General features: G+C 41.6%; 2 protein-coding genes across 4 annotated transcripts in view; one reads left to right on the plus strand and one right to left on the minus strand.

Annotated features, from left to right (window-relative positions):
- The first annotated feature begins 1,277 nt into the window (after positions 1–1,277).
- Positions 1,278–1,733, plus strand: LOC119057739 (NADH dehydrogenase [ubiquinone] 1 alpha subcomplex subunit 5-like). Its single transcript, XM_053664027.1, has 2 exons — positions 1,278–1,332; positions 1,459–1,733. The coding sequence occupies exons 1-2, from the start codon at positions 1,278–1,280 to the stop codon at positions 1,731–1,733; spliced, it is 330 nt and encodes a 109-aa protein (XP_053520002.1).
- Positions 1,734–8,856: 7,123 nt separating this feature from the next.
- The window catches only part of PCGF5 (polycomb group ring finger 5), a 120,143-nt gene continuing 103,164 nt past the window's right edge, over positions 8,857–25,835 (minus strand). For 2 of the 3 annotated variants that reach the window (XM_037156678.2, XM_037156677.2), the window contains exons 9-10: positions 18,726–18,785; positions 8,857–14,708 (exon numbers count right to left, since the gene is read on the minus strand). In XM_037156678.2, coding sequence (XP_037012573.1) covers positions 14,661–14,708; positions 18,726–18,785 — 108 coding nt within the window. In that variant the 3' untranslated portion in view covers positions 8,857–14,660. The remainder of the gene's footprint in view (positions 14,709–18,725; positions 18,786–25,835) is intronic. The other variant, XM_053663829.1, reaches the window with a different exon arrangement.

Here is a 25,835-nt window from a genome sequence, read left to right on the forward strand (position 1 = left end):
GCACAAGGGTTTTTCCTAAAACCCTTGGGATTTCCTAAGTGTTTAGAGTGATGAATGTGTCTTGACCTTCATAATAAACCCCTTTCAGCCACCCCTGAGTTTGTTCATGAGTTGATTTTTGGAAATCACCTAAGGATGGGGGCTTGTTGCTAGGGAAACCAACCACATGACTGAAGGGTTGGAACACTCAGTCTCACTTTCCAGGACTCCAGGGAGGGGAATGGGGCTGGAGTTTGAATTAATTACCAAAGGCCAGTGGTTGAATCATGATGCCTATGTACTGAAGCCTCCATTAAAAAGAAAGGCAGGATTGGGAGAGCTTTCAGGTTGGCGGACAGTGGAGGTGTGGGTGAGTGGCATTCCCCTACGCCTTTCTTCCGTCTGGCTGTTCCTGAGTTTTAGCTCTATAGTGCACTGGCAGTCTAGTAAGTAAAATGTTTCTCTGAGTTCTGTGGGTTGCTCTGGCAAACTAATCGAATTTGTAGCTGGTAAATCAGAAGCACCAGTGACAACCGGGACTTGCAATTGGCATCTGAGGGGTGGAGGCAGTCTCGTGTTTCCGAGCCCTGCACCTGTGGGATCTGACTCGGTCACCAGGTTGACCGTGCCACAGTCGAGTTGAATTTTAGGACACCCAGCTGGTGTCAGGTAATTTGTTAGAATGGGGACCTTGCTCCCCACACTCACACATGGGAATTTGGTACAGAGTCCCTTGACCAAGCCTGAATCAAAATGAGAGTGGAGAAGTGGGTAGAACCCAGAACATGAAGGTTCTCATATACCATTTTAAGGATTCTGATTTATCCTAAGAGCAGTGGGAAGCCTTTAAAAGGCTCTGAGCAAGGCATGAGAGGAGGAGGTGATATAATCAGATGTGCAATTTGAAAACATGGTTCTGGACTTAGAGAATGGGCATAAAAGGGGGCATGCTGAGAGCCCATATAGGGGACCAGATAAAAGACTGTCACAGCTATTCAGATACAAGAACATGGCAGACTGGCCTGGGGTAGTGGTAGACTAGATGCAGAGACACCAAGGAGGTAAACAGACAGTGTTTGGTGGGTCGGCAGGGTGGGGGGTTTGGAAGGAGATTGTGTCAAGGATGACACCAAGGTTTCAGTATGGGGAACTGGATACATTCTGGAACCACTCACTGAGGCTGGGCATACTGGGGAAAGACTGTTTGGAGAGAGGACCTTAAATTCTGCTTTGATAAAGTTTAGTTGGAAATGTTTTCGAAAGAGCCGGGGTGAGGTACTCCCGTCTTTGGGGCTGTCATGGAGGACTTTCTAAAGAAAACTACTGACCTCGTGGGGTTGGCAGTATGTGCGAGTCTGCACAAGAGGCTAAGAATATTGCACACAAAAATTCTGGATGTTCTTGAGTGAACCTTTAAAAATGCAGTGTATAGAAAGTACACAGAACAGATTACAAATGAGAAGTTGGGTATGGCTGAAGCGGAACCAGATGTTAAAAAATTAGAAGACCTAACTCAGGGTGGCCAAATAGAAGAGGTGATTCTTCAGGCTGAAAATGAACTAAGTCTGGCGGGAAAAATGATGCCGTGGAAACCATGGGAGACATTGGTGGAAGGGCCTCCTCCTGGCCGATGGAAATGGCCAATAAAATCATTAGCAGACGGCTTGTGTGTTGAAGGGAAACTGATGTCATTAAACGTCTGTTACATCGAAAATATGTCCATATTATTGACATCTAATAATCAAGAAAACTGATGCAGAACATATTTAGGAGACTTGTTAAAACTGACGGTTATGGTAATAGGGACTTATGAATCAGTTTTAGTTAAAGCATTCATTCAAATGATGTCAAACATAATATTTTATAAAATAGAGGTTCTATAAGATTTGAAAATTAATTGGGAAAATTTCTATGTGTTTCAATGCACAGGTCATCTATTTGATAAGTGAAATATTTTTAGTAGTATCTCTAACACACTTGATGTTTCTTTATTCTGAAGAAACCAGAAATTTATTTTTGCTTAAACAAATGTATAGATCACTGTTTGAAGTGAAGTAGTAAGAGAAAAAACATTAAATTACAATTCATTGTATAGTTGACGAAATTGATTTTGTATTTGAAAGAAAGATTTCTTATTGACAGTGGTACTTGGGAAAGTTTAAAATTTTGTCTCACTTAATGAATTTGCTTTCTGGCCTTTAATCAAACTACACCATGATAGAGAGAGGATTTCTGTAAAAGAAGAGATAATAAGAGTCCCTAAATTTTATCTGGCATAATGGCTTCTGTTCCAAACACCTTAGCTGTGTGGTTATAACTGGCCAGTGGAATCACTGAGTAGTTTTCACTAAGTTTCCAGTGAGTGTAGCTGGATGTCAAACAAGATAAAGCTGTTCAAGGAAAGAAATGATTGACAGGTTTAAGGTTAAACAAAAACGAAATTACTGTTCAGGTATTTAAAAAAAAAAAGGAAGAGAACGAGAGGAAGGAAGGGAGGAGGAGAGGAAGGGAAGAAGGAAAAGGAAGAAGAATAAAGTGAGCCAAGAGGGGCTTCCAAGGTGGACTGTTGGACACTTGGCTCAGAACTTGGAGGTGCAATGGGAACCCCGGTTCGGAGAGGCCAGCCTGCAGTCCTCTAAACCGATGTGGACACTGAAGCTGCAGGCCTGGGTGAGATCACTGGGGAAGAGAGTCCAGGGTGAGAAGAGAGCCCAGGGCCGGTTCCGGAAGGCTGCCCACAGTTCAAGACCCAGAAGAGGGAGGCCTTTGCGTGGCCCTGGAAGTAAATGCCTCAGTGTGTGCTCCCCAGACACTTCACTTGCCTTCGCCTACCTTGTCCAGAGAGGAAGAATGGGCGTCGGGGGAGATTTGCATCCTGAAAGCCAAGGCAAGAGAGTTTTTTCCAAGGATGCAATTGTCCCCATTGTCGAACTCTGCTAAGGGGAAAGAGAAGCTGGGCACTGAAGTTTGGATTTGTTTGTGAGCCTAGGCGCTGCATCCCCTGGGAGATGGAGAGATGGATGCACTGAACACCACCCCTCGTCTCGGCTTTTCCCTATTTTATAGACCCCTGTGCTCTGCTGTTCTATTCTGACTGAGCAGTCCTGCATGTCTACTGTCCTCATCCTGGAGCCACACACCTTGGTCGTGTTAGCCTTCCTTTCCTGAGAGGGGCCCGTCATTTGATTTGCCACAGCTACACCTGCACTGCAGTCAAATGTGCCTGGCAGACTTAGCGGCCGAGAAGCCTGTGGTATGTGCAGGATTCTCCTTTCCAGAGTCGGGATGGCCAGGAAGATCCTTTTGTCTGCGAGGCCCAGAGTAGTGCTGGGTGCATAGAAGGTGCACAACTCTTGCTTATTTAAAGCCATGATGGTTAAAGACATAGATTCTGGAATGCGACAGACCTGGGTTCAAATTCCGGCTTTAATGGTCATTCGCTCTGTGACTTTAGGCAAATGACTTAACCTCTCTGAACCAGTTTTCTCATCTGCAAAATGAGGACCATGAGGAAACCTCATGCAGTTTCTGAGGATTAAATGAGATGACATATGTAAGGGATTTGGCACAGGGCCTGACAAATATTGCACACTCAAGAATCACAGCAACAGTTTCTCCTGCTGTTGTATTTTCATTAGATTTTGTTGTTATTGTTGTTGGACTCTTCCAGTTTTCCCAGAAAGCACTTGCATTCCAGATTGACAGTCTATTTGTCCTCGATTTGTGAGTGAGGGAGGCACTTAAGTCTAAAAGTCATCTGTCATCTTCTGCTTTAGACACTTTTCTCTGTGATTCCAAACACCCTGTATGTGTCTGTCACGGCTCTGAGCATGCAGCGTCCAAGTTTATGTGCCTGTGTATCTGTCACCGTTCCCCAGCAATGACATCCTTGAAGCATCTGGTGCCAGCACAATATCTAGCACATAGTAGGAGCTTTAAAAAGGGTTTATTAAAGACATAGAGGAATGATAGTGCACTGACTAGTTAGGCCTGAGCATGCAGCAACCAGGAGACACATTTCTGAATCTGCAGAACTTGAAGCAAGAGGGCCTCATAGTGTGTCCCTAAATGTTTCGGAGTGATACAAGAAGTCACACAGACACGCTCAGTTCTTACCCGGGGCCCTGCAGCCCAATCCCCAGAGGACAGAGCAGCCTGTTCTTTTTCCGGGCAGCAGCCTGCTGCCTGCGCGCCTCAGTGGTTTCATGGCCGGCTGGGCCACTAGGAGTCCAAGGGCTGGCAGCAGAAGCCTGGCCTTGGCACAGGTGCCCAGGGCACCTGGACCCAGGGGAACCCACCTGACCCCAGGATGAAGACTGACCTGTCAAGATCCCCAGGGAGCCAGGGCCTCCCCAAACTGTCCCCCGCTCCCAGAGGCGAGGGAGCGGGTGCAACCATCCGTGTGCCCAGACACCCGCGTGCGTGACCCAGGTCTGTGCCTTCCACCACGGAGCACCCCCTTCTGTGGTTTCCCAGGGCACAGACCCCGACCCCACTTTCCTCCCCCAAGAGGGCCCCCGTTAAATACGCTATGTTCCTTTCCCCAGTCCTGTTTAGTCCATTGGTTACTGATCTTCTGAAAAAGTTTCTTAAAAGACCAAACAGGAAAAAAAATGTGTCGTGCAGCTTGTGACACGCCTTCTGAAGGGCAGGCCTGGGCGGGGGCCCCAGTCCGGGGATGGTGAAGGCAGGCCACTTGTTTCTGCATTAAGAACAGTGGGTTCATGGTACAGAGTCACTGCTCATCTTACTCACTCAGGTTTTTTTTTTTCCCACCTTGAGCACTACTGTAGGCCAGGCCCTGTGCTAGGAGCAGGACATAGGGCTGAACTGCACAGACTGGAGTTCAGGGAGTTTGCTACCTGGCTGGATAACGGAGATGAGTGTTACAGGAAGGGGGGTACAGGGGGAAGTAGCCAAGGCAGGGACCAGAGAGGGTAAGTGACTTGCTCAAGGTCACACAGCTAATGAGTGGCAGAACTAGGGATGAAGTAAAGCTCCTGGATCCTTGCCAGTTTCCCTACCATCATCCCACTCAACCCAGAGAGACCCCTGGGGCTGCTTCAGATGGACACCCCAGTGGCATCTCCGAGTTGTTCTTCAGTGAGCACGTTTTTAAGAACCAGAAACATTCTCCTTGGGCTGTTTTTGTCTTACTCCTCAGTTACCCCCTCCCTCCTTGTCATCAGCTGCTCCCCCAACTGTTTCCACACGAGAAGCTGAGAAATGAAGGCAGCCTGGTGCCAGTGGGGTGGGCTGGGCAGCCCAGAAGAGCCGGCACCAACGCCGTGGTCAGAGAACCGCTGTACGTTGTAGGATCTACGAAACGTGACCCTGGTTTTGCTTTTTCTCTCCTACTCCGCACTCGCTCAGAGTGCCTGAGAGTCAGCAGTTGTCTTGGACTTGGGTGGTTCAGCCAGGACTTCCCTTTGCCTTTCGTCATTCAGTCCAGCCCTCGGCTCCCAGCAGCAGCTGGCTTGAAAGAGTCTGGCCTGGGTTGGCACCAGGGCCTCAGTCCCCCCGTCTGTGTTGGACACTGGACGGCAAGGCACAACAGGGTGTCCTTCCATCTGCCTGTGCCATCAGGAGCTCCCTGGTGTCCCGGACTGTGTGTCATCTTGCCTCTGGACAAGGTGACCGCAGAGGGAGCCATGTTTTTTAGGGGAGCCTGGACAGCGCCTGTTCTGCGGGACAGGAGGGTGGGGAAAGAGAGGTGCGATCATACCCGGTGGTCGCGCACTGCCCAGGGCTGAGGGTTGCCTGGTGGGCGCCCGATCCCACTTTCGAGGGAACGCTGCAGGGTACAGAGGGGGAATTTCCGCGGAGGGTTTCCGTGGAGCGAGCTGGGCTGTGCACACCACTCCTCAGGGGTGGAGGGGCTGCCCTCACCAGCGGGACAGGGAGAGCTCGGTGTGCGTCACTGTGGCGGTGGGGGCGCCCCGTGTGAGCATCCGCACACCCAGAGGGATCGAAAGGCTAGAGGCGGGGCCTGCGCCCCAGGCATCAGGCTGCCAGGAAACAGACTTGTCTTGGATGGGGGGGTCACTGCGGCAAGACTCTTGGGGGCCCTGAGGGGCACCTGCAGTATCTGCCAGGAGCCACTTGGAAGGGGTCCTGCCCGAGATGGCAGGCTGTGGGCAGAGAAACCCCCTGTAGTAAGAGGCTGTGGGCTGTCCCACTGGAACAGAAGGTGAGGGTCACCAGGAACAGCCCACCGAAATAGAGGCACAGCCCCTGCAAGTGAGTGGAGGCTGAAGGGCCCAGAGGGGACCCTGGGAAGAACCCAGAAGGTTGCGAGAGAGAAGGAACGGTGGTCACCAGTCAGCTCCACCTTGCCGGGGGCCCTAGACCTGCCCTGCTGCACTAGGTCTCCCCTCCTCCCCCACCTCCCACCCAGACCAGGCTGGGGAGGGGAGCCATCCCCCTCTATTTGGGGAAGGAAGGTGGCCCTTTATCAGGCCCTAGTTTGGAGCAGGGGAGAAGTGTAACCCTGTAATGAATATTGAAAAGCTGATTAATATTACTGAACTGAACTTTCCAATTTCTCGGTTGAGACCGTTTTTTGTGCCGAAAAAGTCCCAGGAATGCTGACATTTTTATCCAGTGGAAGGAGACTATAAGAGGCACAGATTGAATAAGTAGGTGTTTTAATTACATCTCGTGAGTTCTGCTAGTTCAATGTCATGTTTACTGTACGGTCTCATACACCGTGGAGGAGAGACCCTAATGTGCCCACCCTTAGTGGAACAGCGGCGGACCCCAAGCCCGTTTGGCTCAGCGCCTGCGGTAGGACAGGGCTGTGTAAAGGGTTCTGTGGGGAGCCCTGCTTAGCAGGCCCTGGACGGGGCTGGCAGAGGTGGCTTTTCAGGGGCCTTTCTGCCACCCAGGCCTAACTGACCCCTGTTCCCTCCCTCTGCCCAGCCACGTCCAGGTTTCCTAGGAAGTGGCGGGTGTCGGAACGGCTGCCCCTCTCCAGTTCCCTGGCTTCCTCCCACCTTCCAGTCTGGATTCCCCACCCCCATCAAGGCTCCTCTCACGACCATAAACTGCGGTCACACGGAATGCAGGCACGTTGTGGCTGGGGTGGGGAGGCTGTGGGCAAACAAACCCCCTTTTCTCCATGACTGCTTCTGTCTGTCTTGAGTGCCGGAGACACTGGTCTGGGACCTTGCGTTTTTTCTTACCTGGACTACTGCTGTCGGCTTTTAACCTGCTCCCATCTCCAGTCTAGGCCCCATCCCTTTACAATGTGTTCTCCACTGATCTCCCAGAGAGCTTTGAAAAATATAACACGGTGTCAGTCCTGATTGCAGTCCTTCAATTGGGCTCAGAATGAAATACAAGCTCATAAATAGGTTCTAAAAGTGCCTACGAACCAGGCCCCTGGTGCCCCCTCCAGAATCCTGTCCCACTGCTCTGGTCACTGCTCTGCCCCCCTGGGCTCTCTGTGGGTGGCTGGGCTACTCGCATCTCTAATTGCTGTCAGGACTCTTTCTCCAGCTCTTGGCCTAGTTCTAGCCTCACCCTTGGAAAAAGAAGGGACTTATGTTGGGACCAGACTACCTCTTCGGCGATGGAGAGTTATTCAGATTCACTTCTCCATCACTGAAATCGGGCTAAGAATGTCTCGTAGGTGTGTTCTGATGATGAAATGGGTGCGGGAGAAAGGGAAACGTCTTGTAAAAGTGCCTACTGTGTGCCAGACCCTGTGCTGGGTCATTTCTGCATTAGCACATTCAGTGGGAATGAGTTTCATGAGCTACCATGTGAGTGGAATCGCTCTAGGAAAGCAAAACTGGAGTTGACAGTATTTTAGCTCACAGCAGATGGAGAACACCGGTGTAAGCGTGCGCTGCAATGCATAGAGATGGAAACAAGTGTGCCGTCCTTTGCTGTTCCCGCCGTTATCGCTCTGGGCACTTCCTGCGGCAGCTCACTCCCCCACACACCTGTGGGCGAGCTGTTACTATTCCTGCTCCACCAATGAGGAAGCAACTCAGCCAAGTTAACTGCCCCGTTACACAACAGAACGACCTGCTCTTGAACCCAGGTCTGTGGGGCACCCCGTGGTTGTGAGGAACTGAAGTGTCCTCCCAAATTCATATACTGAACCCGTAACTGCCTTGTATCTAAGAATGTGAATTTAAGACACAGCCTTCAAATGAGGTCGTAAGGGTGGGGCCCTGATCCAATGTGATGGACGTGCTTTTGAGGAGAGGTGTGACCCCAGGAGACTTGTTAGAGCTGATTGCCAGCGTTGCCTCTGCTTTCTGCCACCTGGATTCTTTCACTAGTTCCATGGGTGCCGGTCACTATGCAAGTGTGTTGTGTGAAGGTGGAGCTGTCCTGCCACACTGTCAGTCTCCCTCTGAAGCTCATCACCTAATGGAAGGCCCAACAAACACCAATTACTGTGGTTCCGATAAGCGTGCCGAGTGTTACCGCAAAGGGAGGAAGTCTGGACAAGTTGGCAGCACTAGAATGAGACAAAGCTTCGGGCATCTGAGCAACAACAGGCAGAGAGACGAGTCCCAGCAACCGTCCTGACTTGGAAGCCTTACTGTAGCCTGCCCAGATCCCAGAGGCACGTGTGCGGGAAGGTACTGACAAAAACGAAGCTGCCGTCTATCTCTGACGCCCAGTCACACCCGGGAGGCTTTTGGACTTGGTGAATCTAACAAAGCAAGACCCTGTTCTAAAGCAGGTGTGTGCACGCACACTCAGGGTGCTCTTGGAGGGGCCCTGCCATCTTAAACTGCTCAAACGCTGTAGAAAACGTTTACAATCTCAAAAACTCAAATTTCAGTCAAAACTGCTACAGTGACACCTGATGGAGGATACTTTCAAAGGGAGGTTACAGTCTACAACCATTAAGGATGACAGACAATAAATTATGCAATCAACTTTTTAATAACAAAGATACTATTTTTAACATGGTCAAGGATACTTGGCTACGTCCAGATTTTAAAAACAGGAGTTCTCTAGCCCCACAGTGCGACCACACAGCTTGTACAGGACATTCCAGAGACCAACAGAAAGTACATCTGAGCACAAAAATAAAAAATATTTAAGGAGAATCTCTAAGCAGCATTTTATTTCTGCAAAACACATATATCTTGTACTGATTAAATATCTACAAGTGCTTTTCCTTTACAAAAATACATATATTCTTAATAGACTAAGTCATTAACAATGACCTGGTAATCTTTCACTTCAATTTGAATGATTTATAAGCGAAATCTTACAACCACAAAAAGGTTTTTATTTGTATTAAGATGTTACCACTTTTGACAAAAAAAGCTTAAAATATTTTATATTTTGAAGGAAAATCAGCAACACAACTGTACAGTGTATTCTATGATGGTTCTGTGTGACGTGAGGGCCACTCTGTTACAACTGCTGCTTGCTGTTGTGTTGCCCGATGTAGGGACGAGCAGGACACTGGTGCCCCTCACAGGCTCTTGTCGTGACCACAGCTTCATAAGGACACTTAGGCCCCATCCCCATTCTAAAAAATACAGCAAAATAAAATGCCCCCACACACTCTCGGCCTGATCCTATCGCACTGCCACCGTGTAGAACTCCTGCTCCAGTGTGTGGACGGAGGGGCCTGTGGATACAGGATCTGTTCACTGTCTCTGCGAGGCCCAGAAACACTTAGTCTGCCTCTGCACCAGGTTAGTTTCTCACCCCAGGAAGCTCTGAAGGACGGAAGGAAACCAGCCCCAGTGTTTAAGGTATCAGTCTCACTCCACTCTGGGTTTAAAGGCGGTTAAAATTAAAAAGCATTCCTGAACCATGTCTCAGTGTTGGGTCCTAGAAAAAGGGGCAGGGCAGGTATAGACACAGTTTAATAAGGACTTTAAATTATTTTTAATTTCATAACTTTCTAAAATGGAAGTGCTCAAGCCTTTTTCATTGTTTGAAAGCATAGTAAGAATAGCAAATATACTATTTGTGAAAACTATGTTACACTAGGAAGAGAATCACTTCTAAATTATTGGGAAAATGCCATTGTGGTAAGAAAAACAACCTGTGAAAGCCTTGCAATATATATTTAAGTACATTTTAATGAACTTTTTCTGATTTTTTCCATCAAAATATTACCGAACTAGATATATCAAGTAAATCCAGAATTGGTTGGTTATGTTGTGCTTTCAAAGGGTTTCAGAGTCTCTGGTGTATTTAATATTGTTCAACCATTAATAAGCCAGATGTGGCAGACATGTTGCTTATTGTAGAGAGATATATATCTTAAAATAACAATAGCATTTCATGTTTTTGTTTCTAATCCAGAAAACTAAAGTTATGGCAAACTCATTCATTTTTGGAATTCTCCTACAACCAGTATCTTAATGAGTGAAGCTTATTTAGCCTGCTAGAAAATGCCTTATGATAAACCACAGTACGTAACAGAGTCCACCCATCTTTATCCTCTCCAAGGAGGTTAACGCAGTGGCCTACTGGAACGAGTTTTGTCTTTAAGGTGGCCCATGGTGTGACTCCCAGGGAGAATGGTGTAAGGAGAGCGTGTCCAACCAGATGTACAGATGCTCTGGATCTGAGACCCATTTTGCCAAATTTGGCTGTGGGGCTGAATTTTAGTAACAATAATCATTGAAAACAGGGCAGGGACTGAAAAGAGGCCTTTAAGAAAATTCTGCTTTTGAATAGAAGAAAAGCATTTATGTATGTGAGTCCAACAGAATGTAGTATTTTCTATACAAATGAGCATGTGAGCACTCTTACCAAAGTCTGTCTTTAATAAAATTTCTCATATTATTAAGAACCCAGGAACCAAATAAACATAATGTTTATTTCTACTGTCTCTATGGAATAAGAAGCTTCTCAAATTAGAACTTAAAATCTGCATTTCAATTTCCTTTTCCAAGTTTGTCCTTCTCCCACTTTTCATCCAGAGAAAGGCTATTTGCTGTGTTTATCTCTTTCTCACCTTTGAGATTTCCTAAGATCTGTCAAACAGTGCTAGAAAAACAGGAAGCATATTTGGAAAAGTGTGCATTGCTAATTAAAAGAAAAACCTGCAATTGATTAATCTCACCATGAAAATTCATTTTAAAGCCTTTCTTTGGCGATAACTTAGCAATTACTCAAGGTTATTGCCTAATGTAAAATTAAACTGCAATCTGAAAATTTCCTACCTCCAAACTGTTAAGACTGTCTCTCCAACATCGTTATTAATTAGCAGTAAAATGTCTTTGGTGATATGTATTTCCTTATGAAAATCTTTTAAAAAGTGATTAACTTACAGGTGCTCATTTAGGTATGAAATCATTCATAGGAGACAGGTACAGATAACTCAAAATGTATGCAGTAAATCTAAAACAGAAACGCGCAGTTGCAATGAGGCACTTTCTCTTAAATATTTCAATAAAGCTAAACAGTTTATAATATTATATAACACACTTTTTTTTCCTCTTAAAGAATCACTTAAATTTAGATTACATTTGAGTATAATATAGTTGAACAAACTGATTACATTTATAAACTGTGGCATGTTAGTATGGGGCAGATTTTCAATGAATAATGAAATAATGTACTTTTTCTAAAAGTAGACAGAAGATACCACCCAAGATAGCTGTACCCAGACTGAATGGGCCAATATTACCTCATCAATGAGCCTTTTAGTTTCATTTGTACTTCTTGAAAGCATTTTGTCAATCTAGAGAAAAGGCCCTATTCTGATTTTTCTAGTAACTGATGCGATTTACTTCAGTTAAAGTGATGTCTTTAAATAACAGGCCTTGATGTCCAAGGTTCCTTGACCCTTTTACTAATATGGTATCTAATGTAGAGAAAACAGATTACAAAAGCTTTTGTGGAAGTAAAGTTCTTTCAGTTTCTTACTTAAGAAACAACACATTAAACAAAAATTTAAGTTTTAGTTCTTCTCCAATTTTGCAGATTTAGATGATTATTCCTATAGGTTATTTATATAAAGAGTATTTTACTAGCACCCTAAGTTTATAAAACTAACCACAAAAGTTGTCTGTATATTTTTCTCTACCTGGTTTCTTGCAAATTCCATAACCTAACTTAGGGAATAATTAGCTGGGGACTTAGTGTATTACTAGGTATGAAAGAGGTCCCATACTTAGAAAATCATAGTTGAATATATCAAAAGAGGTCAGTTGAAGAAGTCTGTGGTTCCAGTAGTAATACCGTATTACTCAGGACCACCATAAAATGTACACCTTCCCCCAAATGACAAATGATGTCCTTTATGTCAGGTTTTCACATGTTTTGGCACAAATTCCATTGCATCTCAGTAAAAATATTAATACACTAAAACTATTCTAAATTCCATAATTGCTTCCTAAATACAGGGTCTGGCAGAAGTAAGGCCTGCTTGAGTGTGGTCAATAGGTAATAACATGAGTGTAATAATTTACAGTTTTAATTCAAATATTTCACTTAAAATGTCATATGGTGTGCTCGAGTGTGATATTATTATATTATAGAATTACATGCTTATGATTTTGTAATAAAAAGGGGGCATTATTTGTGCCGGACCCTGTATTTACTTGGAAAACAGTGAAATTATATATGATGAAGCAACAGAACAAATTTAAAGAGAATGTATATATAAAATTCACTTATGTTTGTATGTTTTGGCTAGGGACCCAAAAACATCCAAGTCTCATTAGTGGTCTTAAAAATGCACTCTCAGTGCATTTTGCATTAAGTCAATTAAAGTTAACTTCCATATGTAAAATATTACTTCAAACACTGATCTAGACGTCACAAATTTATAATAAATTCTAAAATTTCTTAGGGATGTAGGGAATTAGATTTCACAGGATAAAATAATTTTTGTAGCTCGAGTCAATTTAGTTTTTGGTTGAGTGTGATGGTAATGGTCTATTCCAACCATTTTTGAAGATTCTGAATAGAAAAATCTGCCTTTTAAACTCTGCTTGTGAGCCCTTCCAAGCACACACACAATGAAATTGCCATAACCTTTTTCACATAAGCCAGAACAGAAACAATAGAAAATTTACTGTAGACTTTTTGACTTGAAACAAAGATATGTGGAAAAGAGAATTATGATAGTTCAGCCTTTTATACTATGAAATGCATCAAGATTTAGCTGTATTTTGTGTTTCTTAGCATTGTACAATGTGTTATTTCTAAGGAGCATTTTGAGTCAGAAGGCATTAGTTTGTGGTACGTTTTACTGGGAAACGCAGCCCACCCACCATGTACACAGTATAAAAACTGTGTGTGTGACACACAGGTTGTGCTCATGTCAGATTTCTAAAATATTTTTCCTCCTTTTCAAGGTTTTTCCTAAGTTTCAGAGGTTAACTTGTTTTGAAGCAATTAATAAAACAATTTCCAAGAAATTTTTTGAAAACAACTATAAATTTTAAAACATTTAAAATGAAGCTCTTCATATAAGTTAAGGTAACAAGACTTTGACTTGCACACTAACCTTGAAATGAATGGAAGACTTAACAAAACTTCAAAATCAAGGACACTATCACAGCTCTGACCTTGATGAACTTATGTATAAAACAGTAATCCCATTTCCCCCGATTGCTACAGGATCTAAAATGAAATATCCTCAGACTATTACTTTTGGTTAGCATATTTACTACACTGCGTTTATTCTATTGTATGCAAATGTTTTGGAAATGTGATAGGTATCTAACAGTTTTAATCTACAATTGCTCTGAGACTTGAGATCCATAAAATACCTACTGTTATCTGCTCTAAAGATCCTAATATTTAAAATCATCCTAACCCTCTGCATGCCACAGTGACACATACCTAAGGCCAAGGGAAAAAGAGCAACACTGTACTCATTAAATGAGAGCAATGGTATAAAGACACATCCGTAAAATGAGCTACTCAGTGACGGCTTGTGAAACAGCACCCTCTGGTCATAAGGCATTATGAAAGGAGACTGACTTTACTTACACATTAATTTCCTTAGAAGTCAATGTGATCAGCTGCCACCATTCTGAATGATTGTGAATCGAACTTCAGTTCTCCAAGAATCACACACATTTTCAATCTGGAGAGCTAACATGCTCTCCTTGTGCAATTGGTAGACTACACTGACAGATGTTTTAAAATGCCTACAATTACAATGTGCTCAAAGAATAAGTGGAATTCTTCCCCAAAGATGAACTATTTTGCAAACAAAAATCTTACTGAGAACAGGACAGTGGCTCAGAAACCACTTTTCTAAATATATTTCCCATACAAAAAAATTTCAAGATATAATAATTACTAGTTTTTTGTACAATATACTATTTAAACAAGAATTAATAAAATAGTATGTGAAAACTGCAACACCACAAAGATTAAGCCATATTACTAGTGTAACCAGACATCAGCACGGCCTTGGAACAGGCGAGCAGGACCCTCGGAGGGCTGCGTCGTGGCGCGCATCTCACTGACGCCGACTGCGACGTGAACACGGGGAGACGGCACAAATAATTTATGCAGGTGGTTCAGTAGCAGAATGGCACTTGGTTTGCTTGTAATAGAAGTAACATAAATGCGACTGACAGTTTAGAGACAGACAATGGCCTTATTTGCATGCTGAAAGTCTGGCTGTGTCCCTCTAGTCCACACGCCGTCTGCTGTGCAATCTGTCCAGAGTAAACGAATAGTGCAGGATTCATCTCAGTGGGGTCGAGGCCCCTGGTCTAACCAAAATCAATCCTTGGTCGATACTGCAATACCATGGGATATGTCTATAAAGTAAAAACATGATGAATAAGGCTGTGTTTATAAAAAACAATATAGATTATACACGAGATTTTAAGAATGAGAAGTTATAATTTCCAATATTTGCCGATACTAGTGATTACAACAAGGTGACATTAAAACTATGTATTTTTAATTAAACTTATCGGGGTAACACTGGTTAATAACATGTAAATTTCAGGTGTACGACATTATAACTCACCACCATACACTCTATTGTGTGCTTACCACTCAAAGTCGGTAGTTTCCTTCCATTACCATGTATTTGACCCCATTTACCCAATCTGCTCTCTCCCATCTCACTTCACCTCTGGGAGCTCCCATTCTGTTATATCTATAAAAACTCTGTAATTTTTAGTTGCCATTGCCATTATTTTTCTAGAATCAGTAAAGTTTTCCATAGTGTACAACGAAGGTCAAGTGTGAAGGCCTAGAGACGTCACGTTGGTTGCACAGGTGAATACTCCTAATGTAACACTGAGGGGCGGCAGGGCCTGTGGAGGACTGAAAGCCGTAGTGCCCTCCTTCACGGTGTTGGATCTCCAACCTCGTGGGGCTGAACAGGGTGAGTCTGTAGGCTGGATTCCGACCGAGCTGAGCTGTGGTTCCCGAGAGCCTGCTGAGTCACAAACTAACAGACACTTCCCCCTATGAATCTATTTCTTTTTAGTCAGTTTTGACACTTGTTTTCTTTTTAGAAAAACAAGTAGCTAATCTGTTACATGAAACATTTAGGTTTACTGCCTCCTTTCAATAATCAGTTGATACTATTAAATATTTAGATTGGATCCTTATATACTTGAATGGTTCGGATTGTCCTATTAAAAAAAAAGTCACGCATCAACATATGGCACTAGAGAGGAAACAGCTTCCTGCAGAAAAATGGTATATGCTACCCTGCTACTTCTGGGTCTGCTTTCCCCCTGGTTTTACCACATGTATAGAGCCCAAGTCAGGAAGGGCTGGAGTGCCAATTGTCTTCCTTTTCTTAAAGCTGCAGATTCCTCCTTTGAAAATGAAATTTTGAGGAGCTACTTTTATGAAACCAAGAAAGGACTGAAATGGCCATTGACTGTTTCTTCTTCATCCCAGTGTGGGTGAAGGATCCAGGACGGAGAACCAGTTTTCTTCGTGAATGAAAGGGACAGTCTGAGATTCTGCAATCCTGAAAATGACCATTTCATTACTTATTATAACTGTATTACAAACAGAAAACTCAGCGTTGGACTCTCTTTTACCATTCAGCCCACTGAAGGAACCAGTGGGGAGGAGCCAGTCCCCACAGTTTTCTAGGGGCTGGAGTCAAAGTCACAGACAGTCTCTCGGGGTTTCCATGCTTTAGATTAGTTTTGGTGTAAATCTTGTTTGCTTGTTTGTATTTTAAACTTTATTTTGTTCTGCCTGAATCAGAGTAGCTGGGAGTGGGGCACAGAAATCTGTGTTTTATGAAACTCCCTGGGTGTTCTGAAGCTTAGCCAGATTTGGGGACTGCAACCTAGACATCCACCCCTGACTTCACTGCTTCCCATCTTACAAGAGCCGAGCCCACAGCCTGCCCTTCGTCAGTAATCTGCTACCTTTGTTTTCCACTCCTGATTGCTAAATCTGCACACTTTCTGCAAGCAGTTAAGTCATTTGCTCTAGAATTTGTTCAAAATATATAAAAAAATCCCATCACTGATTTTACAAGCATGAAAGGTAGAGAGGGAAGTACGTTAAAATGGCTTGGTTAAATGCTCGAGGTTTTTTTCAGTTTTGGACCAAAAATGGTTTTGATTGCCCCTCCAAGTAACCAACCATTTCTGTGTGTTTGTTCTATGGCAACATATGAAGCTTAATACTTTTACTGAAATGTGTTATAGTACTGGAAATTAAGATGAACTTCAAGGTCCATTTGCATCTCAGTTTGCGTGCTGACCTAAGGAAACACGGCATTTCACGCCCCCTCGGGGAGGTGAAGTAACCCCACTGACCAAGCTTCTACTCTGTAGAGCTGCTGCTAGGCCTCGGTCTCATGACGTTCTAAGATGAAGAGCAGATACTTCTGAAGTATATATTTCAAATGGGATGTTAGAAAACCCTAAAATTAACATTGGCATACTGTTTTTCTTAAAAAACAAGTTATTTATCATAAAAATAACTTGGCTTTACTGTAGATCTGGAGAACACAGAAAAGCACACACGCATGAAAAAAAGGAACATCATTTAAATGACACCATCCAAAGATAACTACCACAATCATTTCAGTTTATATCCTTCTAACCTTTTTATCTATGTGCTTACTTGTCTTTCAAAACTGCAATCATGGTACATGTATTGTTTGGTAAATAATTTCATCCATTTAAAAATAAATTTATTTCTGTACTACTTAATATGATCATTTTTAAAGGCTATGCATAATGCCTTTACATAAGTGAATTACAAATTATTAAAATAAATCTCTTTTGCTGTACTTTTCACTTTACGCCCTCCTCTTTTTTGGCTATTACAAATTAATTTTGACCCAAGGATCTATACAGTCTAGTCACAGCACCCCCACTTCCTCACTACTCCCAGACTGGTTCCTAGCAGTGGAACTGCTGGTTCAAACAGCAGACACATTTTAAAAGCCTTCTTGCTAAATACTCTCACACAGGAAAGCGGACTCCAAGAAAGTTGTTTTATATTTTTACATTTCCAAAAGAAGCAGGGATGCCTCAGCACAGTGTTATTAAGAACTCTACTTTCAAAAAGTGCATTTATAATCTTTAGAATAAAAAACCAAAATATTTCCCCTTGCCCCCCAAATTCTGAACACAGTTTTAAGATATGCAAATCCAAGGGTATGACCATGAAGTACAAATTATTTCTTTTTTCTGTTCTTTAAAAAATCTTTTCAATTACAATTTACATTCAATATTATATTCATTTCAGGAATACAACATGGTGATTAGACAATCACATACTTTACAAGGTGTTCCCTGATATTTCCAGTACACACCTGGCACCACACAGTTATTACAATACTATTACTGACTATATTTCCTGTGCTGTACTTTACACCCCTGTGACTGTTCTGCAACTGCCAACTATACTTCTCAACCCCTTCACCTTTTTTACCTAATCCCCTCAACCCCCTGCCCTCTGGCAGTCACCAATTCAGTCTTGTGTCTGTGAGTGTATTTCTCTTTTGTTTACATTGGTCTTTAGATTTTATACATGTGTGAGAGCATATGGTTTTGTCTTTTTCTGACTGACTTATGTACTGAGCATAATACCTCTAGGTCTATCCATGCTGTTGCAAATGGTAATATTTTGTTCTTTTCTTATGGCTGAGTAATATTCCAAACAATGAGGATTTTAGAGAAATGCTGTGACTCATCCATAGATTAAGGCTGATCACAGATCAGCTATGGACAGTAATTCTTACTATACTACCCTAGTCCCTTCTGTTTTCCAAATTTTTAATATGTATTTTTATGAGGTAAACTTTCCTCAGATGCATGTTCAAGTTTTCTCAGTGCATTAATAAATTTGGTCACTATCATTCTGTATTAAAGGCAGTAACTCAGTAAAGTACTTAGGGCAGGGCCTAGTAAGCAAGTTCGTAATTACATTTAGCTGCTGCCATTATTCAGCTTCACCTCATGTGGCAATTTTAACTTTCACTTGTGGGTAAATAATTCATTTTTAAAAATAACACACAAAGAAGTATTTAGCACGGAGCAGAGATCCAATATGGAGCAGAGATTTCTCAAGGGATAAAACTGCTAATTATTAAAAATTCCTAACTCATAAACTGTGGTCTTAACATTTATAATTTCCTTTTTAGTTTAGTAAAATTAAATAGCTATTTCAAGAGCACTAAAGTAACAGAAACCTTTGGGGGATTAATTTGAAAAGAAGTTTTGTAGCTCAGGTGTTTGTCTCCAGAGTCACATGTCTCAGGCACCTGAGTGTAGGGTGGAAGCAGTCCCTTGGGGCCACGTCCTGGGGCCGCAGGGACAGTCGTGAGTGCCTCTTACCTGATACAAAGGGCCATCCTGAGGGCAGACTTGCGAAGATGAGCAGTTCAGACACCGAAACTGCGGAGGAGATGAACTCATCAGATAAGAGGCATCCACAACTGGATACATATTTAAAACTGATAATTTAAAATATTTTAACGTCAAACATGAGTCAACATGATTAATTTTAAGTAAACATTTTCCAAAATATGGTAGTTGTTTTTTAAAAAATTGATTTTAAGAACTTAGTGACTGGCAAAATTTAGCTTGAAGTAATTTTAGTATCTAAGTAAGAGTTTTGCTAATATTCTGCAAATATTTTAGCAAAATGGTAGCCCATCCTTTCCATATCCTCTTCAAATACCAATTCCTGGGAAAACCCTCACCTCTTCTATCCAGGAGGGGTACCCTATTTCCTCTATTCCTTCCTGTAAGTAATCTCATCCAGATCTCCTCTTCAACTGCCCCCTGAAAGTATCACTGTTTAAGGATATCAGCACTCTGACGGGGACATGCAGTTTGCCTCCAACTGTAAGGGATCCACTTTCTGTTTTAGATTCTGTTCTTTACATTGTTTAGATTAGATTCTTAGTCTCCATTGTATTTTAATCGTATCAGACTGTGAGCTCCTTGAGTCTATAATTTACTTACACTTGCAGTCTTAAGAGTTAAGGCCCAGAACTGGTTGAGGGGAAGCAGCACTGAAAATGTTTTATGAGTCAATCAACGAATGAACATATTTGAAAACCATTAAGTAAATTCATTTGTAAGCTAACTTTGAGCAGTTTAACCAGTCATATTAAAAAGTCATTCCCAAATATTGATTTTCAGTATTATGCTAACATAATTATGCATATGTGAATTCAACATTGCATATATCTTCCAAATGGAAAAAATACATACAAATGGAAGATGTAAATTAACCAGGATAAATCCAATACCCCAGAATAGCTTTTAAAAAGATATAGTTTGAAAGAATACTTAAGTAAGCAATAATTAAAACAAATATACTGGCAGCCTTTTAAAGAAAATTTTAGAAATTTCCCATTTCCCCAAAGATGTCAGCATTTTTTCCTCCCAAAGTTAGTCCTTGCATTTTTGTGCAGGGCTCATCAACAGGCCGTACAACATGCCCAGCACTGCTCTCCTAGGCCTCCTTCCCCGCTCTGCCTCCCAAACTTGATCCAAAGTGCAAGTCCCAAATAGCATGTAATGAGTGTAAAGAGTTAAGGTGGAAAGAGACAATTTTACTATTTTCCCCCACTGATCTCTTTGGTATCAGTCAAGACAGATGTTTGCTTTCCCTAAAACTGTGTGATAATTTGAATAAAGCACAGCAGGACAAACGTGGTGCAGTGACTTTAGATATGGACCGGCAGAGTTGCTGGAAGATAAAACTGAGGACCATCTGGGAAAGAGGGGCTGTACCGAGAGTAGGGACGGAACCCACCCAAGAAGAGGTGAGTGGGAAGAACGTGAGCTCGTGAGAAAACTAAGACTTGAACAGAGATAGCAACAGTAAGCTCTTGGATAAGACTAAGTGTAAGAGGAATTATAATAATAAAAGCTAACATACACAAGCTATTAGTGACATTTATTATGCCAGGCACACTGCTAAGTGCTTTGTAATATCTAATTAATTCCTACCAAAAATTTTCAAGATAGCTAGTGTTTCCTAAATTTTAAGGATCAAAAAACTGAGTCAACAACTAGAAAGCAGGACACAGTGGGAGGAAAATAGCTGCAACATATAAAATAGAAGGTTAACATCCAGAATACACAAGGAGCTCCCAGAAGTCAGCAAGAGACAAACATTACACATAAAACAGAACACGGCAATGGATATAAAAAGAAACCTCTCAGAAGAAATACAAAACTGGTAATATCAGTATTAGTGAGGATATCAGAATATGGGCACTATTTTATACATTATTGGTGTGACTATAAATTGCTCAAACCTTTTTAGAAGACAATCTGTTAGTACCTATCAAAATTTAAAACACACATACTCTGTTGTAAATCCCTATCTGGAATCTAGCCAATGATTATATTTGCACACGTGCAAAAAGATCCATGTACTGCAATTATATCTCACTGACTGTAATATCAGAACACCAAAGAGGTGTGTGTTAATCAAATTATGCTACAGCCACACAAATAGAATGCTATCAACCCATTACGCAGAATTATTTCAAATTTTACTGATTCTCTGCAAGATATTATCAAATGAGAAGTTGCAGAACAATACATATAATTCAATCCATATTTCAAAAAATGTGATGAACACTGTATGGATATTATAAACAGAATCTATGTCTGGTAGTTAGTCAACTAAGTCCCTTCCAAACTGAGATTTAATTCTGTAATTCTACACTCTCAATTCATAGATGTGGAAGCCACAGGGCAAGCCAGTGGTCATGGATAACATCTCAAAAATCCTATTACTCAAAGGATGGTCCAAAGGTCAGATGCACTGGCATCCCCTGGGAAATTACTGAAAATGCCGATTCTTGGTCCCTACCCCCAACCTACTGAATCAGAATCTATTATTTTACCAAGATCCCCAGATGATTTGTAGTTACACAGACAAGCACTATTTCTTTTTAAAGGTGTATTTTATCCCACTAATAAACAAAAGATGAACCTATATTAAAAAGGCAATCTTGTGGATAACGATCTTGAGGCTGCAGTGTTGTTATGAACTGAAAAATTTCCAAGAGTAAGCTAAGATTGACCAGATCATTACTTGATTCTGAAAGATAAAAATCATTTAAAAAATGCATCACAATGAAGCCGAAGATCCAGAAAGATCTTCTGCACAAGTAATGCATCAAATCATTACTTGATTCTGAATCATTACTTGATTCTGAAAGATAAAAATCTTTTAAAAAATGCATCACAATGAAGCCGAAGATCCAGAAAGAGCAGGGGCATAAAAAGCAGGCTGCGCTTGAAGTAGAGTGGCCCCACGTTAAAGGAGAGGCACGGTGCTGGACAGTACAGGGCTGTGTCTCCCTCTGGAGAAATGAAGGCAAAACCGATTTCCGAGAGTCTTCCTAGGACCCTACAAAGGGGACAAGGTGTAGAGGTGATCTGAATATGAAGTGCCCGTGCCTGAGGCAAAAGACGCAGAGGGCGGAGGTGACATCCAACAGGAACTGTCTATTGAGAGTCAGAGAGGAGGGCAGGACGTGCGAGGAGATACCCCACCACACTGAACAGAATAAAAAACCGCAAAGATACCAATTCTAGCCAAACAACCTAGAAATTTAATCCAATGGCAATTATAATACCATTCTCAAGTTTATCTGAAAAAAATAAATGGGAAAAAGCCAACGCAATTTTGAAAAGAATTAAGAAGCAGCTTTGCCCTAACATACTAAAATACAGCATAAAGTAACCTAGAAGGTCCAATTGTTTGCCTTGTAAGTTAGTTTGGACTGTATTCAAATTTATCCCAAAGGAAATAGATAATTGAGAGGTTTTAGACAGAGGTGTTATGTGATCAGACTTTTATAAGCTATCTAATGTGCAATGCTGGTGCAGAGATGAGACCCACTCAGAAGAACAAAATACAATGTCCAGGAATGAAAAGAAAATATACACACACACACACACACAAATATATATGAGGGCACACACACATCTGTGTGTCTGTGTGTATACAAATATGTGTAGATACATATGCAGATAATAGTGACATCTCAAAACAATGAGGAAAATTATAGATCATTCAATAAATCATATTTTTTCTGACCAAAAAACCCAAGTAGATTAAGTTAGAGTCTTAGCCTTATTGTAAGTATGTGTGTATAAATAAACAAATCCCAGTGGACTAAAATGTGTAACATCAAACTGCACTAGAAGCAAGTGAAAGAACTAGAAGGTGGACACTTGTTTGGCAGGAAGATGTCCCCAGAGCCAGGCAGAGCCGGTTAGCAACACCAGAGGGTAAAGTACTGTGAGTTTTCAGACACCTGGCATCTTGCTACCAATGGAGGGTAGAGATGGTAAAGTATGTGATTGCTAGTAGGGTTTTATTCAAGAAATGATTGTTTTATTGCTAATTTGTCCATTCATTTCAATGGTCAGAATTCATTAATTACTACTATTATGACTCATAATTAATTGGAACAAGTGCAAAAATGTTAAATTTGTTTAACAAAATCAACTGAGAAACTGAGATTCAAATAAATAGACTAATCTTTAGGATATATTTTATATAACTATTACCTTATAAAAGAAATGTTCATTCAACTTACTCTTCAAATATTTATTGAGTGTCTGTGGAGAGCAACTGCTCTCCATGCCGAGACTCCGCAATTAACAAGTAGGACCCCTGCCCTCGGACTACATTGCAGTTGGAGGACAAACAATAAACACAGACAAGAGGCATAGCACGTCAGATGGTATGCAATACTGTGAAAGGCATAAAACAGGATCAAGGGGGTGGGGTTCGGGGACTGGGTGAGAACAGTGAAGGGAAAAGAAAAGCTTCATAGACACAGGCAATAGCATGGTGATTACCAAAGGAAAAGGGGGTCGGGGAGGTAGAAGAGAGTAAAGAGGGGATAAATGGTGATGGAAGGAGACATGACTTGGGATAGTGAGCACTCAATACAATACAGAGATGGTGTATTATAGAACTGTACACCTGAAACCTATGTAATTAGCCAATGTCACCCCAATAAATTCATAAAATTTATTTTTATTTTTAAAAATATAATGCCCAGGAATGAATAAATATATATACATATAAATTAAAATATATTTTTTATTTAAAAATATTTACTTTTAGAGAGAAGGGAAGGAAGAGAGGAAGAGGGAGAGAAACATCAATGTGTGGTTGACTCTTGTGTGCACACCCTACTGGGGACCTGGCCCACAATCCAGCCATGTGCCCTGACTGGGAATTGAACTGACCACTCTTTGGTTCTCAGGCCAGCACTCAATGCACTGAGCCACACCCGCCTGGGTTAAAATTTTGATTTTTAAAGATTAAGAGTGCCAGAGTGGGAGAGGGAATTGTAGAGTTAAGCAAAGTCAGGGGCCTCACTGAGGTGGTGATGTAGAAGCATAACTCTGTGAGTGAAGGGGTAAAGGGAGCCAGTTAAGTGACACCTGGGGAGGCCAGAGTGCAGGGAGCCAGAGGGAGAGAAAAGGGGCAAGATCAGAGAGCTATCTAAGGAACATCAGGTGGGTTTGTATCTGTAGGTCCCTGGAAGGATTTTGGCTTTTGTCTACATGCTACTGGGTGTTACTGGAGAGTTCAAAGCAGAGAAGTGACGTGTTCTAACGTGTACTAACTGCGGCACTGGATGAAGATGGGAGGGGAAAGAGGTGGCAGCAGGAGTGGAAGGAAGTATGGAGCCCAGGTCGGAGACTTTGGCAGGAATCCAGGAGGGTGGCTGACGGTGGCCTGGGTCAGCGTAGTGGACTGAGGCTGGTAAGACACAATGGGTTCTGATTATCCTGTATACTGTATAGTATTATATATATAGTGTAGAGGTCACCTATTTGCTAAAAATGGGTAAAAGAAAAAAAACCAGGGTTGATTTCAGGGATTTTGATTTGAGAGACTGGAAAAACGGAACTACTAGTCTTAGAAGGATTGAGATTGTGAAGGCTATGGCAGAAAACAGGATGGAGGAGGGGAACAAACAAATACAGGTTTTTCTTGCTGAAATAAAAAATAAAACAGGCTAGTATATTACTTCACTATTGCACTAAAGGTAAAATGTGGTAATTTCTCTATTTACTGGCTTAGTTTTTATGTGAATGAAAAATCATATAATAGTGAACAGTTTTCTGAAAAAAACTTTTGTTAAAATATGCCTTAAACAACTAAGGACTTCAAACTTCAGAAACGTGTAATCAAAATCATAATTGTAGCAAAGACTGATTTAATTTATAGCCTATTAATAACTATTTCAATGCATTAGTTCCTTCTCTGACCTTAAAATAACTGGCAGTGTGGGTGACCTTTGGGCAGGGAATCTTGTGACGGACGACAAGTGCTAGCGGAGTCTTACAGCGGGTAACTAGTTACATCTCTTCAAACTTAAGGCAAGCCCGTTCATAACGATGGTTCCAAGCACATACTGAAATGCCCAAAGAACTACCAAAGAAAGCTAAAATTGTACCAATATATTAGTATTATGTGTAATATTACACTATCTGGACCTCAACAGTGCTGGGTAATGGCTGTACCTGCTACCTGAAGCATTTTAGTTGGAAGGATTAAATGAGGGTGATGTAGGCGGTATCATTTAAGAACTAGGAAATGTCATATAAAGGCAAGCAGTAATTTACCAGATACAAAGACAATTAGATGTTTTTTAAAATAGCTATAGAGAGGTTTATTGAGTTCAAGGGCACACAACTAGTTGGTGACTAGTAATAAAACATAATTTTTCTTCCTGGTTTTGATAACTCAGCTTCACAAGGAAGCTTGACCCATGTGAGACTCAATAGAAAAAAAATTGTGACTAAGAAGCTTGGTGCTTTATTTATTATTATATCACATCAAGACATTTCTTCCTAAAAATAGCCAAATATCCTACCCATTGAATGGCACACAAAAAAGATATTTTGAGGTTTCACAGAAGTTCCACAGATGTTTACATTTAATATAAGTATGTTTTTGAACCACTGTACCCTATTATATCTGGACTCTGTATTAGCTATCTTTGTGTGAGGTTACATTTCTTAACTTTGTGATTGTTTTTATAATTTATATTTTCATAAGAAAATATAACAAAACCTAGCTTACAGAGAGGTTAAAATTACAGAGTTTAAAAATATGACATTTTTTTACCCTAAATACCACAAAATCTTAAGGGTTAAATGGAAGTCATTTACTCTGATCTTGCAGTCAATCGAAGTTTATTCATGTAATCAGGTTATGAAAGAGTTTCTGTTAGTATCACTACTATGTTCCTTACTCCTACATACTAGCCTTATAATCCCTAGTCCCTAAAGTGTCCCTAATAACGATGTTACATATAATTCAGATGAGATATGCTTGAACGTTCTAATTCTAATCAAAGATACAGTTCAAAATATAAAATTCTCCTTTTAGGTTTTCTGAATTTTCTTAGGTTTTTCTTTTAATCATTTTCCCCATAT

This window comes from Artibeus jamaicensis, unplaced genomic scaffold, assembly GCF_021234435.1.
Source record: "Artibeus jamaicensis isolate MK-2021 breed Jamaican fruit bat unplaced genomic scaffold, CSHL_Jam_final contig_332, whole genome shotgun sequence".
Taxonomy (NCBI): domain Eukaryota; kingdom Metazoa; phylum Chordata; class Mammalia; order Chiroptera; family Phyllostomidae; genus Artibeus; species Artibeus jamaicensis.